The sequence below is a fragment of the Anolis carolinensis genome, chromosome 1 (genome assembly GCF_035594765.1).
Source record: "Anolis carolinensis isolate JA03-04 chromosome 1, rAnoCar3.1.pri, whole genome shotgun sequence".
Taxonomy (NCBI): Eukaryota; Metazoa; Chordata; class Lepidosauria; order Squamata; family Dactyloidae; genus Anolis; species Anolis carolinensis.
In genome coordinates this window covers 86797722-86814181 of record NC_085841.1, presented here as the reverse complement: position 1 = coordinate 86814181, position 16460 = coordinate 86797722, and the positions used below count along the sequence as shown (strand labels likewise).

The 16460-nt window shown below is 43.3% G+C and overlaps 2 protein-coding genes across 2 annotated transcripts; both read right to left on the bottom strand.

Moving 5' to 3' along the window:
• Positions 1–9: 9 nt before the first annotated feature.
• LOC100566816 (pantetheinase) lies at positions 10–15946 on the bottom strand. The gene is made up of 7 exons (XM_016995032.2): positions 15573–15946; positions 15372–15502; positions 13733–13925; positions 5787–6081; positions 2004–2374; positions 960–1130; positions 10–259 (listed from the first exon to the last, which is right to left on the bottom strand). Exons 1-7 carry the CDS (start codon positions 15786–15788, stop codon positions 134–136), a joined length of 1503 nt encoding a protein of 500 aa, XP_016850521.2. The 5' UTR covers positions 15789–15946; the 3' UTR covers positions 10–133.
• LOC134298414 (uncharacterized) lies at positions 6482–12614 on the bottom strand. Its single transcript, XM_062978497.1, has 2 exons — positions 11138–12614; positions 6482–11104 (listed from the first exon to the last, which is right to left on the bottom strand). The coding sequence occupies exons 1-2, from the start codon at positions 11873–11875 to the stop codon at positions 7172–7174; spliced, it is 4671 nt and encodes a 1556-aa protein (XP_062834567.1). The 5' UTR covers positions 11876–12614; the 3' UTR covers positions 6482–7171.
• Positions 15947–16460: the final 514 nt, after the last annotated feature.

Here is a 16460-nt window from a genome sequence, read left to right as displayed (position 1 = left end):
CAACTAGTGTTTCAAGGTGATGTACTATTTATTTTACAAATCATAACGTCAAAAAGGATAAAAGAAAATAACAAGAATGTACAACCCATGTTCTTATATAAGAATATTTTTAAGCTTTCATGATCAGGGTGTTTCAGAAAATGATATGGTGAGTGTATGGATGTGGAGGATCCTTCTCATACCACCTTCCAAAAAGGGTTACTGTTAAAACTGGCTGCGATGTACGATTCTGACTCATCAGACGCCCATCACTTAAAACCTGAGGAAGAATGGGGGAAAAGGATTTATAGAAAAGAATAACTTTATTGTAACTGTACATTGCACAATGAAATTAAATGCCATCCCCAATTATATTATATATGTAGATGTACAAAACAAAAGATCCATCCTCTCAGCCTATTTGTTCTTGTTTTTGTCATCCTATACCATCTGCCAGATAGTAACAATTCAGAAAAAGAATACCCAATGTGAGATGGATCCTTAAAAATATGTTGAGCTTTCTTAAGGCAATGGGAATTATGCAGTTCTTCCAAAGAGGGGAGAGGACAACCAATAATTCTCTGGGCAAACTCGCTGAGTTGGAAGTTACTTTTTTGGACTACAGCTCATACAGTTCTTTGTTAATGTCCATGCTGGCTGGAAGAGACTGATGCGTGTTAGTATCCAAAATGTACCTTTGCAAAATTCTGAGAGCAGGACAATTTGTTCCACAGCACATGGTCTTCACACAAACACAGTGATCACCCTGTGCCATTTATGGCCTGGCATAGGTTACATGTCTTTCCTCCAAATCCCGTTCTTGCCCTGAAAGAGTTTCTGAGCCACCTTATCTTTCTCCTTCTTAGTAAATAAATACACAGCAAGATTCTTTTCTGTGCTGGAAGAGCACACAGCAACCGCTCATTCTTCCACACTAGCTGGAGTATCTTTGTAAGACATTATTAGAAACACTGCCCTACCTGAAATTCTCCAGGTGCCAACTGAACACCACTGAGCAGGACCTCTGGAAAGACGTAGTTTGTGCTAAATGTGCCACTGAGAGAAAAGGAATCAAAGTGGGTGTGAGCAGTTGTCACTGAGTCGCCACATGTTTGAAGGTCTGTGCTACGACACTTCAGCAATGTGCACACCTAAAAAGGGAAGAAAAACAGTAACTTAGCATCAAGGGACCAGATGTTTACTGTTATCCAGAAAAAAATCCCTGCTCTGCAATCCGTGTAGTGTTTTCAAGTGGGGTAAATCTGTTACTGTCTGTGCAGCTCCCTCTTGCAATGCTTTTCCTATCACATAGGGAAAGTGTGGCCTTCACAGGGAGGTCCCATGTTGGCTCAATTGGAAGCTTCCCATGTTGCCAGGAAAGTGTCTGACAATGCTTTTACCCCAGTTAGGGGCGGAGGCACAAGCGATGTCATCTGATAGTTGTCATGGGGCTCCATCCCTGAAGAAAGCTCTAAGCGTCCTCAAATGCTTATTGTGAGATTCGTGATTGGGTCATAAAGTCTCATTGAACTCAAAGCCAAATGCATATGGTATCTCCCACATGAATAGGGTGCTGAATACAGTCCAATTGTCAATTGGAATTTTGAAGGAGCTATCTATGGTGTTGGAGGTAGTGTAGATTAGAAACAAAGAGAGATAAGTACTAATACCTGAATTAGTGTCATGAGAGTTACCAACCATTTACAAGTGGACCTTTTCCCCATTAACATAAATGGTGTGTGTGTGTGTGGGGGGGGGGGTCATTATTTGTTATGTGCAAGATTGAAAAAAAGATAAATATTTAAGAAGCAATAATGGATATGAGAGAATTAAATCATGCTTAAGTCTCCTGTTTTGTGGACTTAAGCACAGTGGGTTGCATGACTGAAAATGCTCAATGTTGGCCAGATTGTGCTTTACATTCCTTTCATGACATCTAAGTTTTGGGATTTTTTTTTTACTTCCTGTCCCACATAATGAGCAAATAAAATATTCAGTTTCACCACATAATAAAAAAAAGAGACCTGTAAATAATATTCTCCTTCTACCACATGAAGTCCATCAAATGCACCAAGCACATAATGTTCATCTTCATGTTTTTCTGTCATCTTGTAACTTAAATGGCAGCAAAGACCTTTCTGACACACTGTAAGGTTGCCAGCTTCTTTGGTGAGCTCAGAGAAAGTGTACTCATCAAAGAAAATGAATCCTGTGAAATTATGGTCTTGAGTAAATGGTTCCATAGCAGAGGCATACAAGTTCCAGTTAAGAGAGGGAAGATAACTGGGCGAACGAGATGGCTGGGAATCAAGTTCTGCAACCAGAAGACGTCCATTCAATGTTTTGAGATCATAATGATATGTTCGGGATCCATCTGGTCCATAGATGCCACTACCTAAGAATAACAATGATGTAGCCAGTCATTTTAGATTGCCTTTATATTATCCTACACAGGCATGTGCCAAACTCCTCCAAAACCTGAAATTTTTCACATTGCTGGCTGACATAGGGAGATCTTTGCTTTTCAATAGTTTGATGTACACAAACTTTGTTTCATGCACAAAATTATTAAAAATGTTTGAAATTAACCTCAGGCAATGTGTATAAGATTTATATGAAACGTAAATAAATTTATGTTGAGACTTTGGTCCCATCCCCAAGATATTTCATTATATATGTGTGTGTGTGTGTGTGTGTGTGTTCCAACATTAAAAAAAATGAAATCCCAAACACTTCTGGTCCTGAGCATTTTGAATAAGGAATCGTCAACTTGTATTGTATTTACATGAAAACACTACATGCTTCAACTGTGCTTATTCTTATTGTGCTATCTTTGAATCTGTGTCTTTTGAACTCTGGGTTGGACTTCGTTTCATGTTACAAGATATTTAATAATAAAATATCTTGGATAAGCTCAGTTTTAATGGAGTGATTTCAAATGGAGTCATTTACCATATGTCTATCACCTGACTGATCATAGGAGGGACATTTGGTGGTGGGAAATTCCAATTTGCTAACTTAACCACCCAGCTTAGGTCTGGCAAAGAACAGAAATCATGTCTGGGGAGTCATTTGTTGTATGACATAATTTGTCAGTCATATAGATTGTGAGACCAGGCAAAGATAAGGGCAGTAGCTTATCTTGTAAGGTTTTCTGGGAAACATTTGTAGCCCTCTGGGACAGGGGGCTACAAATTTTTTAAACATAGAACAGAAAACAGACATAAGCTGCAAAACTGTATGGCATCGTGTAGTTTATAGGCCTGTGCGATCAATGAAAAAAATGTTTCAACACTCATTATGAAATTAGGGGGTGGGGGGAATTGTTTCTAAAGTGTTCCCAAAATTGGACGTATCATAACTATAATCAGTAAACTACTTTTTTGTTACTTTTTCTTAAGTTAATGCCAATGGGGAAACTTTAGGGGCGCCTTTCTCCGTCATTGCTATTGGCATGAAATGTGCTACATTTATAGAATACATTTACCACTTTTAGTGCATCAGGTTTCAGATCATTTCACTCATCCATAGATTTTTGGAGAATTTTCAAAGTTTTTACAAACAACTTTTTTTTAAAAAAAAAAACTACAAGAGCTATCTCCTTGAAAATTTTATACAATGACACATGATAATAGGAGATCATTCACCCCAAATTTCATAAAAATACATCTACTAAATTTCAGGAATTTTTTAAAGTTTTGACAAAAATGTGTGTGTGTGTGTGTGTTTTTTAAAGCCACAACAGCTATTTCATTGAATGTCTCTTATAGTAACCAACAGAACTTCAATTTACGGATTTCTTCCCAGCCAGCACAGAGATTTACTTATCATTCTGTCCTCCTATTTGCAAATTCAACAATTCATTGGAACTCTGGCTTCTGCTATGGAGGGAAAACTATCTCCCCTATCCTGATTGGGGCTTTCTGATGCTGAGCAGAATTCAGGGTAATGTAGTTTAGGGCAGGGCCTTTTGAAGTCTCTGGCGTAGGGCTAATCACCTTCCCAAACTAAATTTCCCAGAATTCTGTGGTCTCTCAGTCTTTTTCCCAGCTCACTCTGCTTTGTCCTGCCCTGCTTTCCTCTCCTTATAGCAAGAGGCCATTAATTTAAAGAGAAATGGCTGCCTTTTTGGCTTTCTCCTCGCTTGTGCTGAAAATGAAACTGACTTTGATAGGCTTCCGAGCATTAAAGGGCAGGGCCCGACTCACCGGGCCGGGCCTGTTGCAGGGAGGGGCGTTCCCTCCCTCCCCATCATGGCGGCGGGTCGGGGGCTTCTTGTTCCCAGAAGCCCCCTTGGCGCAGCGGGAATGTTTCCCACCGGCAGTCCCCACTGGCCAATGGCAGTCCAGGACTCCCGGGCTGCCATTGGTCATCGCTCCTCCGTGGGAATGGCAGCCCGGGAGTCCTGGACTGCCATTGGCCAGCGGGGACTGCCGGCAGGAAACATTCCCGCCGCGCCAAGGGGGCTTCTGGGAACAAGAAGCCCCCGACCCGCCGCCATGATGGGGAGGGAGGGAATGCCCCTCCCTGCAACAGGCCCGGCCCGGTGAGTCGGGCCCTGCCCTTTAATGCTCGGAAGCCTATCAAAGTCAACTGACTTTGATAGGCTTCCGAGCATTACAGAATTCAAATTAAAAAATATTGGATGAGTTTTGAGTCTTTTTTGTTTGGGCACCATCCCGTGTTTTTTAATATCTGTTCATATATCCAAAACTTATGAATTAGATATAACTTACAAAATAAAAATGAAGTTTTGCACACTCCTAGTAGTTTAATAGTCTATGGATAGATTCCCAGGATCCTTCAGGGGTCCAAACAGCAGATGATGTTATTGGTCTGCTATGGGGACATAGCTAGACACTTGATTCACCACACCACTGAAGAGTCATGGGGAGGGGATTCAGCAGCTAAACAGTGAAACTGAGTGAGGCTCTGACTGCTGTGGGATGATGAAGAGAATGGCAAATTCCACAGCAGCAGCAACAACAACAGACACACATAGATGAACATTGGGCCTAAGCCTGCAAACATCATTAACAAGAAGCTAAACACAGAATTAAGTGGCATAATCTTTCATTTTGCCAAAAACCTAAGGGACATAAAAAGAGAGAATAGAGTTTTTGAAAGAAAGAAAATTGATACCTCTGGTTGGTGTCAATGACAACCAGTTCAACCAGTTTTACTTCTAAATTCAGTAAGAGTTTTCATGTGAAAGCCACATGAAACGCAAATAATTTTTGTCTAAATTTCTAAGACAATGCTACTCAAAACGATGGTCCCTAATCCATATGTCACTGATTGCTAATTCCCAGTGAGCTTCTGAGAAAGAAAGGGCAATGGTAGCCATGCACACAAACACATTATTGGCCCCCAGCATGTGGTAGGAAAAGACCTGCCTGGCACCCACATCATATAGCTTCAGATGCATTGTGCAACTCAAAGTGGTACTCCATAGGCCAATGCTAGTGCACAAACTATTGTCTGCCAGTCTGTGATGAATTTTCATAAAGGAAATAAATAGTTATAGTTATTAAGCCTAAGCATAACACAAAATTCCTTGCTGGTTCCTGATGCCAGTTAGCTTAAGAAACACTGTTCTAAATGTTATTACACAGGACATGTATATACTGTGATTATGGGAAAGGCTGGTTTGGAAGACCCTTTAAACATTTGTTGCTCTGGGGATTCTACATATATTCCTACCCACTTTAATTTTGGTGAGTACACACTACGGAAAGCTTCAAAATTCCAACTAGAGGTTGCAGAGATTGAATTTAGATAATTATAATGCTACAATTGTACATTACCTGTCATGTTCAGACTAGGACGATGAATATTAGCGGCTAGGAAATTGACACGCATGCCCATAGCCCATGCAGAATGGAATTCAACAGCAGTCAAATGTGGAAGGACATTCATCCAGGCAGTAGGGAAGAGGATGGTATCCACATGGAGGTTGCTAATCAGAGTCACAGCAGGATCGTGAAAAAGGATATCAAAGCATGTAAATAGACCAAATTTCCCAAAGGAAGTTTCAAAGGTCACAAGTTCAGGTTCTTCAGGGGAATCATACAGCAGTTGCTCTATCATGAAGAGATTGGACTGTTAAAAGAAAGTGTGGTTAGAAGATAAGGTCTCTCATCAAGACAAAGGAACAAACAGAACACAGAAATTAGAGGGAAAACAATTGTTTACTGTCATTTGGGGAATTCTGCAACTATTAGCCTGTCAAAACTGTGGCCCCTTCCACACTGCCCTAAATCCCAGTATCTGATCCCAGATTATCTTCTTATCCCAGATTACCTGGCAGTGGAGATTCATATAATCCAGTTTAAAGTAGGTAATTTGGGATCAGATCCTGGGATATAGGGGAATGTGAAGAGGTCCATGTGCCGTCCGCCGGACAATAAAAAACTATAAAACTGAAACGTGCTGTCCTTTATCCGGGCGAACTGCAAATCCCTATAAGCTGTCCTATAGATATTGAACGACTGAGTCTGGATAACTTCAAAAAAGGATGTTTATTCATACAAGGTTGTAAACCTGGCACAGATCTTAAAGTTGCAGAAAATGAAACAAATTTCCATAGGTTTTAGTTGCAGAATTATCCCTGGTTCCAGAAGGCAAAGGTGATTATAAAACCACTATACCCTAATCACGCTGCCTATATTAGAAGGAGAAACTCTTTCCTTCCCTACCTTTACAGCAAAGATTAGTTCTAGAAGCGACAGAATAACCCTGCTCCTCTAACTAGATTTCCTATTCCAGATCAATATAATTCAATACTTATCTAATTTGGATAGGCTTAGATTGGCCTGGTTTTGAGGATGATTTGTCCCAGTTAGCTTTGCACAGCTCCAGCACGTTGGAAGACTATAGCCAGAATGAAGCTCTAAAATGGAGACTAGACCCTGGTAAAAAGGGCGGTCCTAAGATGTTGCACTCTTTGACCAATCACTGCAAAGAAAACTGCAGCCAGCTCTTGCAGATTCCAAGCCACTTTTCCTAGGCTTTTGCAGCCAGAGGCTCAAACAAAATGTAAAGGAGGGAAAACAAACAAACGACCAATAGGTAAGGCAAACCATCGTCCTGGGGGACGGAACACTCCCCGCTAAATTCCCAGGATGTGGGAATTTACCAATCAAAAACATACAAACACCTTTGTATACACAACAATACAAACACTAGAACTTTAAACATCTCCAATAAGCAACACGAGGTCACTAATTGGTCTGTCCAAAATGGACACTTTGCCTCTGTTGCAAGTCTTTAATTGAACTTTCCTGACCTTACCGTCCGGGCAAGGAAAGGTCTTTAATACAATGCCCATGGGCCATGCATGGCGGGGCAAGTCTTTGTCCTTTAACAACACAACGTTGTTAACCTCAATGTTGTCCTGTGGGCTTTGCCAGATTCTTCTAGCTTGAAGCTGGCTTAAGTACTCAGCTTTCCACCTTTTCCAAAAGTGGTTGGCCAAGGACTGCACCTGTTTCCACAGGGCACGGTGAGTTCCGTCCGGAACTGGCAACATGACGTCCTTCCATCCTGGCACCTTTTGTGTCAAAATAAGTGCAGGAGTCAGTGGTTGTAAGTTCTCAGGGTCACTGGTAAGGGGAACCAGCGGCCGGTTGTTGATAATTGCGGTAACTTCCGCCATAAGTGTCACCAAAACATCATGCGTCAATGACCTATGACTCAAAAGCATGGCATTAAGGATTTTGCGACTAATACCAATCATCCTCTCCCAAACACCACCCATGTGGGAGGCGTGAGGAACATTGAAAGTCCACATAATTTGTTCAGTATTCGTAAAGTTCTGAACCTTTGGGTCTCTCCCAAACCTAGACACACAATTGAGTTCTTTGGTCGCACCTACAAAATTGGTGCCACAGTCCGACCGAATTGACTTAATTGGCCCTCTGAGGGCTATGAACCTTTTCAATGCGTTTAAAAATGATGAAGTGTCCATTCCTTCTATGACTTCTATATGGACAGCTCGTATTACTAAACAAGTAAACAAAACTGCCCACCTCTTGTTATTTACAACACCACCCCTGGTTTTCCTAGTGACAACCTCCCAAGGACCAAACACATCGATTCCCACATGGGAAAAGGGTGGGTCTGTCAAAGTCCTATCCTGAGGTAGTTCTGCCATCAACTGACTTTGACAGTTTCGCCTAAGGCGCCTGCATTTAACACATTTGAAAATACAACTGTTGACCAACCTTTTGGCATTAACTACCCACAGACCTTCATTTCTAAGGGCTGCCTCAGTTAGAGTTCTACCCTGATGATGGATCCTTTCATGGTGATGCCGAACGAGCAGCAATGCAGTGTGACTATTAGGGGGTATGATGATGGGGTTTTTTATGCACGCCTTGAGTTTAGCTTTGGCTAACCTTCCTCCAACTCTCAAAATACCCTCCTTGTCTAGAAATGGGTTTAACTCATTTAGAAGACTTTGATTAGGGATGTTGAGCCCTTGCTCTAGCCTAGCTATTTCCTGCTTGAAAGCAGATCTCTGCACTGACTTGAATATGACGCTCTTAGCCTTTATCATATCCTGGACCTGTAAAGGCTCACTATCTTTGCAAGCCAAACGATGTATAAGCCTAGCAACTGCTCTAAGAAGACTGTGCCACTCCGAAAAACATTCAAAACGGTGTGGTTCCAGGCAAGATCTTTGGCCCATCCTGATTTCTGTGGTTGATTTGCAGGCTTTCACCTCTGCACTTCGTGAGACTTGAGCATTCATAATGTCCAAAAACCTTTGCTCATCTTTCGAGAGCGCTGTGGCTTCGTCTCTCTCAGAGACTTTGAAGATGGAGGAATACTCTGGAGTTATTGCTTGGCAGTAGACTGAGATGTGACTTAGGCAACTGCGCACAAGTGTAGGACGTCCACCTTTAAGCACCTGTGCTTGATTGGAGTCCAACGACGATGGTGGGTGCATCTTGTTTATGCACACTGGGCCTATGACTGTCCAGCCTAATGGCAATTGTTGTGCGATAGGTGCACCTGGAGGTCCTTTAACTTGGTCGTTCACACAGAACAAGCTCGGGCAGTCCGAGCCAAGCAAAAGGGCAATGTCCACATCTGGCTGAAAGGCTGGTATGGCATTCTTTAACCGTCGCAAATGTGGATGAGCCTCCACAACTTCTCTAGTTACAATTTGTTTTTTGTTCCGAGGGATGGAGGAACACTCAATCAGGTCTGGCAACTTGAACTGTCTCTTCTGGTCGCAAGAGGAGACAACAAAGCCAGATGCTATGCGACCCTGCAACTTCTTTTTTCCTGCACATGTAGTCATGGTGTAATTGACCATCTTGGTTTTAAGGTCAAACATGCGGAAGAACTCTGGAGTAGCTAGGGAGGCGTCGCTCTGTGAATCCAGGGCCACATAGAGTCTCTTTCTAAGCCAAGGGCTCTTGGCTGGATATACATCCGCTAGGCAGATAGGATGACAAACTCTTAACTGGTGCACGTCAGAGCATAGTTCAGTACAGGCGACCGATGGAGCATCCTCCTGCATCCGTGACGCGGCCTGCATGTTGGTGGCTTCAGTAGATGACCCTTCTTTGGAAGACGTGTCCCCTTTGGCGCGGGAGACAGCGTCAGAATTGTGCATCGCGGTGCAATGCTTAAGGCTGTTACACCTTGCGCATTTGACGTCCTCTTTGCAGTTGGATGCAAAGTGAAGAGTTGCTCCACAGCACCTAAAACATACGCCCAGCTTCTGTACAATCTGTTGTCTTTCTTTATAAGGCTTCTTGCCAAATTCCCGGCAGTTGGCCAAACTGTGAGGCTTTTGGTGAATGGGGCAGAGCACCTCCTTCACCTCTGACTTGGATTCGTTGGCCCTGTGCTGAGTTTCAACAGCCTTAACACTAACCGGTCTTTTGGCCTCTCTAGGTGGTTTCTTGTCCACTTCAGGTGCCTTCTCTGGCTGGGTCCCTTGGTATAAGGTGGGGAGGCCCGTCTGCGGATCATTCCTTTCTCTGGCCGCCCTGGTGATGAACTGGACCAAATGAGAAAATGGAGGGTATGCCTGGGAGTGGGCCTCCTTGTAGTTGAAGACCTCCTGTCCCCAGCGTTCTTGCAAAGTGAAGGGCAGCTTGGTCAAGATCTGCCTCTGGGACAGGTGCTGATCGAGGCACTTCAAACCGGGCAGTTCTGGATTCTCCTTGGCCGACTCTAATTCCGTAAGGAGATCGCTGAGGTCCCACAAGAGTTTGAAGTCTTTGAGTTTTAAAGCTGGGAACCTTTGGAGCTTGTCCATAAGAGATGCTTCAATCTCTGTGCTGGCCCCATACCTCTGCTGCAACCTGGCCCAGGCCTTTTCCAGGGCTTTGTCGGGATCGGCTACGTGGGCTGCGTAGATCTTCTTAACTTGTGAGGATGAGGCTGGGCCCAACCATGCAGCCAGAAGAGTCAGTTCTTCCTCAGGCAATAACTTTAAGTCTCTGATTGCTCTCTGGAAGGTGGCCTTCCAGAGAAGAAATTCCTCAGGCTTGTCCGAAAACTTTTCGACACCCTTGTCCTTAAGATCTCTTCTGGGGCTTCTGATGATGGAGACAAGCTGGGACTCTGGCGTCGAAGGGAACAATTGAGGAGTTTGCTGTTGTGGAGTGGACTCCCACCGTGCACCTTGCGTCAACCTTTGGCCTCTTGGAGGGATGACATCGACCACTGACGAATCGGTGGCTCCCTGTGCAGCTGTCTGTAAGGGCCAACTAGCACTCGGCCTTGAGGCCCTGATTGACTGACCTAGGGATTTAGCAGGAGGCACAGGTAGCTCGGGCAAGGGTGAGCTCCCCGCTATGACGCTCTGCTCTGCAGGAAACTCAAAAGTGACTTTGGGGCCCTGCTCTGGGTAAGGAGAGAAGTCTTCCTGTTCCTCATCCGAAAACTGGCTGTTTAAGCTATTAAGATGCACAAGCACCTTGGAAGAAGGGTCCTGCTTTGGCAACTGACTTACATTTTCTTCTGTGAGTGGCTCAATTAGGGCCTTGGCCAAAGTCTCAGCCCTTACCTTTTTGGCAGTAGCATCCATCCTTATTCTAAGCATTTCTATTTCACCTTGCCTTTGGGCCTGATCCATTTGCATTTCGCTTTGTCTACGGGCCTGTTCTATTTGCATTTCGCTTTGTCTACAGGCCTGTTCTATTTGCAGTCGTTGCTCTTCTTCTTTAAAGGGAAGGGTGAGATCAGCTGCCTTAGCATCAGCCTCCGCCCCCGCTACCTTGCTCTTTAGCTCTAGACGTGCAGCCTCCTTAATGTGCAAGGCAGCTAGGGAAGAGATGGCACTCCCAGCAGCAGAAGACTTGCTAGAGTGGCTATGTTTAGATGATGCACACTCCCTTAGTTTAGATACCTGGCTAGAGCGGTTGGACTTAAGACTAAGTGCCACAGCAGGTGATTTTAAAAGATTGGTCTCATGGCTGCTTAAGGAAGACTGATTTCCTTTTGGCTCAGACCTTAGATTAACAGATGGAGAACTAAATTCCAAGGCATCTAGAATTGCCCTCACCTTATTTTCTTTCTCATTAGTGTCAGCTAAGACACTCACTATTTCTAACTCTGAATCCTTGGCGTTAATGCGCTCGAGGACCTGGACTATCTTAGACACCAAACCCCTCCAAATACCGAAGGTCTCTTCAAGGTCTGTCTGTAATATGGATGGCACCCTTGTAATACCCAAGCTCTCAATTCTGTCCATTAATGTTGTGATGCGCTCCCATGCCGAACCTAACCTCACATGGAGGAGCTCCTTTTCGTCTATTAGATGGGCTAGCATCTTGGCTGAAGGGTGCTTTATCCTTTGGGGCCTTTCATTCCTACTTTCAGCCTCAGAAGGAGGTATACCATCTGTATCATCTTGAAATTGCATAGACATTATGTATTCTTAATAGCAAGTAAATTTACAACAAAAGCCAATACAACATACCAGCAAGTAAATTTACAATAAAAGCAAATGCAATATATAATACAATGCACAACACTTAACCATAGCAATATATATCACTAAGTAACTATACTTTACAAAGATTGTGACCTTTGGCGCCAGATTTTAGTGGGCAAGCTGCAAAATGCCAACTGACAGCAACTTGCCACTTGATACCTCCCTTGCCCGAGTGACGTAAACTGCCAAAATGGCGACTTCGCCAAATTTTCAAGCACCTCGTGCTCTGCGGCTCGAGGCCTGCCGCCGAAGGAGCACCGAGGCTGGCTTTGGAAAGGAGGAGAGAAAAGACGCCTCCTCCCCGCTGTGAAGGGAGGTCACCACCGCAGGTCGATGAAACAGGTCACCACCGCAGGACGATGAAGCAGGTCACCACCGCAGGACGATGAGGCAGGTCACCACCGCAGGACGATGAGGCAGGTCACCACCGCAGGACGATGAGGCAGGTCACCACCGCAGGACGAAGAGGCAGGTCACCACCGCCAGGCGACTGTCCCGGCCGAGTGCTTCTGGACTCACCACCTCCAGGACCTACTGCTGGGTTTTGCACAGCCGTGCAATTGCCGAAACAGCCGCAGGGCTACGCGCACACACGCGAGCTGAAGAGCAGGATACTGCAGAGGCTGAAGGAATGGAGCCCCACTCTCTCACTTGCCTTTCAGCCTGGCAGCAAGCTTTCACTGCAACAGACCAACAAAATCAAAGTCTCTATGGCCGTGCAAGCTAGCTCAAGCGGAAAACCGCTGATCGTCCTCAAAACTGTGCCGTCCGCCGGACAATAAAAAACTATAAAACTGAAACATGCTGTCCTTTATCCGGGCGAACTGCAAATCCCTATAAGCTGTCCTATAGATATTGAACGACTGAGTCTGGATAACTTCAAAAAAGGATGTTTATTCATACAAGGTTGTAAACCTGGCACAGATCTTAAAGTTGCAGAAAATGAAACAAATTTCCATAGGTTTTAGTTGCAGAATTATCCCTGGTTCCAGAAGGCAAAGGTGATTATAAAACCACTATACCCTAATCACGCTGCCTATATTAGAAGGAGAAACTCTTTCCTTCCCTACCTTTACAGCAAAGATTAGTTCTAGAAGCGACAGAATAACCCTGCTCCTCTAACTAGATTTCCTATTCCAGATCAATATAATTCAATACTTATCTAATTTGGATAGGCTTAGATTGGCCTGGTTTTGAGGATGATTTGTCCCAGTTAGCTTTGCACAGCTCCAGCACGTTGGAAGACTATAGCCAGAATGAAGCTCTAAAATGGAGACTAGACCCTGGTAAAAAGGGCGGTCCTAAGATATTGCACTCTTTGACCAATCACTGCAAAGAAAACTGCAGCCAGCTCTTGCAGATTCCAAGCCACTTTTCCTAGGCTTTTGCAGCCAGAGGCTCAAACAAAATGTAAAGGAGGGAAAACAAACAAACGACCAATAGGTAAGGCAAACCATCGTCCTGGGGGACGGAACAGTCCAAAAGAAAAGTGCCCTGAAAAACATGGGAAAGAGTGACAAATCTCCTCAAAATATTCTGCCAATTATTTTAAATTAAGGAGAAAGAATGTTAGTCATGAAATTGAACCACTTTAGCTAGATATATCTAGGTTTGATATGATTAGCATTGGTCATCTTGGCTAGGGAATTATTTATATTTTTATCCTCAAAATGTACTGTTCTAAATGTTGTCTCTATCATAGTATTTTCAAAACAAAATTAACTCCTTTAAGCAATGTGTTTCTAACCGTGCACTAAAAATGAATGATGAAAACACACATTAATTTCTCACCTTGTGGTAACGTGCCACCAGTTTTCCATCTGAATTAAAGACAACATTTGTGTTGTACTGGTAACGGCCATCTTTGGGACATTTAAGATCACTGGAATTGCAGGGCTTCTTATCCCCAATGTTGGCAACTACATAAATCGAGTTGTGTCTTGCCAGGCAGCTCAGCCTTTCTTGTACTGGGGAAGGCCCAAATCTGAATGTATAACATCACAATGAAAATCAAGACGTGAAATCTGTCAGTAAATAATTTGTAGACTATTGTAGATGAACAGTCACAACAGACTGGCCTAACCTCTTTTAACTTGTTAGAGAGAATATAGAACTATGGTAGCCACCAGACTCTGGGATAAATGAAGGATGGGTATAATCCACCACCATGCTGCCTTTTCATACATGAACCAGTCAAAGGAGGTTTCCTGTGTGATCAGACTCTAGTCATGGTAAAAGAGACAGAAGAGAAAAGTTCTACTTAACCACTTCCCTCAAGTAACAGTGGGAGCAGTAAATCAACTTCAGCAATTAGTCTAAACATGAAAGGCTCTGTCTAATGTGGTGAACTCAATTCCCAAAATAGCTTCTACACCTTAGATCATGCATGGACAAACTTTTTTGCCTTAGGGCTGCATTGTGGGCCCAGCCAGGAGGGCCGGGCCAGGAGGGAATGGGGCCGTTCGCACGCTAGGTGGGGTGGGCCTGCAAGTGGTAGGGACCAGGAGAGGCAGGGGTCAGGGCAGGGCCTGGGTCATCCTCAGGTTGTCCTCACAGCATAAGGACAGTGCTGCTTGCCCCATCTTTATGCCAGGAAGAAGGCGAGACACATGGTAACTGCCCCAATCCTCCTCCCCTGATCCTTGGGCTGTCCTCTTGACATTACCCCAGGAGAAAGGTGAGACAGGAGGCGGCTGAGAGTGCTCCAGAGGCTTTTAGCCACTGTGTGCCTTCCTTGAGCTGTCCTCCAGGCCTCCCGTCCTTATGCTGGGAGGAGGGTGAGACGCGCGGAGCAACCTCAGCGTATGCCAACATGTGATAGCCCAGGAGTCTGCCCAAAATCTGTTAAGTTACCACTGTGCTCTGTATTTATTTAACATAACACTCCCCAAAAGCAATTCTATCTACAATTAAGTAAAGTGCTTCATCTTGGTTTCAAAAACCCATTCACTAAGGAATCAATATTTTGAATGTATGAAGTCATAGGCAAGTAATGTATATTGACATTCCACAACAAATAATATTGTCATGGAGTGTAAATATATGTAACCACAAATATGTAGAGAATGGAAAAAGATTCATTCTAGTAAATACATTTTCCCTCTTACTTTTCATTTTAATGTCCAAGTGGGTTGCTTCTATGCTATCTCTTGTGCCAGATCCTGCCTAATTGAAAATAGTTCTTATTTATAAAAGCAATCAAGGAAAATAATATTTATTTTCAACCCATTTCCTGCTCTGATGGTTGAGTATGACATAGGTCACAAACTAGCAAAAGAACCTTCCTGTTTTGTTCTCTCATTTTTGTTTTCTGTTCCTATAAAATCTGTAGTAAGAAGATACCTTTTCAACGGTAGAAGCTCTTTGGCAGGGTGGAAATGTAATAAAAAGAAATAAAACCAGATTTTTTAAAAAAAATACAAAAACATACCTTTCTGGGTCAATACATGGAATCCAGTTGACCTGTGGATCTGGAATATCCTCCAGGTAAGGGAAAAATGTTTCTCTTGTGAAACCAAAGCCGTATATTCCATCTTCAGGAGTCACAATGATGTGTGCACCCTGTCAAAAGATGCAGAGTTAAAATAGAGCTACAAACAAATATAATCTGGCATCAAATCACATTTGGTACCTGGTTTGCTGCTGATGTGATGGCCTCTTCCAAGATGTCAATGTTTTTGTTCATCAATTTTAAGGCCTCTACAGAAGAAACGAGCTGTGAGGCATTTTTTGCCAGTATAACTGGGTGCTCATATACAGCTGCGATGTAAGTGTCCAAGGCAAAGGCCCTTGAGCTCATCACAAGAATGAAAACAAACATGTGCCATGAAAAGGAAAGAGAGATCATTGCCAGGGCTCTTGTCCGCGAGCAAAGATAGAAAACAATGTTAATGAAGAGAAGAAAGTGAGACAGAATGCGAACAAAATCCAAACTTATATTAGCTGGTGCTGAATCCTCTTACTGCTTGTTCAAAATGGACTGTGATTCATCAAATCAACAAACACAGAACTGTACTTTGATCCCTTTCTGAACTGAAAGAATGCGGTTAGTTAACTCCAACTTGAAATGCAGGAGAGAAAGACTGAAATACTTCACTAAAAAATCTCTAAGGTAAAGGTAAAGGTCTTCCCCTGACATTAAGCCTAGTTGTGCTCATCTCCATTTCTAAGCCAAAGAGCCGGTGTCTGTAGACAACTCCAAGGTCCATGCATGACTGCATAGAGCACCATGAAAATCTCTACAGTGGGATTTTCTACAGGGCCAACATGCATATTGTGGTTTTAGAGTGTTTCCATAAGATGATTTCGTTCTTAGAAGTCTCTGCCTAATTCTTTGAACATTATAGATTATCTCTCCCATTGGTATACTTCCTATTTTTTCTCAACAAACTTCTCCAACTTTTTTCCTTTTCATAGAAAAATCCATTTCGGAAGAAAACACTGAGGAAAAGATAGGATAGGAAATATAGTCTTAAAATACCCTTGTTTCAGATGGGAACTTCTGGACAATGATGCCTCT

Bases quoted from the DNA above. Each gene is read 5' to 3' on its own strand.
- LOC134298414 (XM_062978497.1), bottom strand. From the start codon at position 11,875: ATGTCTATGCAATTTCAAGATGATACAGATGGTATACCTCCTTCTGAG. The intron at 11,105-11,137 runs GCCTGTAGACAA...CAAATAGAACAG, and splicing joins AACGACTGCAAATAGAACAG to GCCCGTAGACAAAGCGAAAT.
- LOC100566816 (XM_016995032.2), bottom strand. From the start codon at position 15,788: ATGATCTCTCTTTCCTTTTCATGGCACATGTTTGTTTTCATTCTTGTG. The intron at 13,926-15,371 runs GTATGTTTTTGT...TTATACATTCAG, and splicing joins CCATGTATTGACCCAGAAAG to ATTTGGGCCTTCCCCAGTAC. The intron at 2,375-5,786 runs GTAATGTACAAT...TGTTATTCTTAG, and splicing joins TCCTAGTCTGAACATGACAG to GTAGTGGCATCTATGGACCA.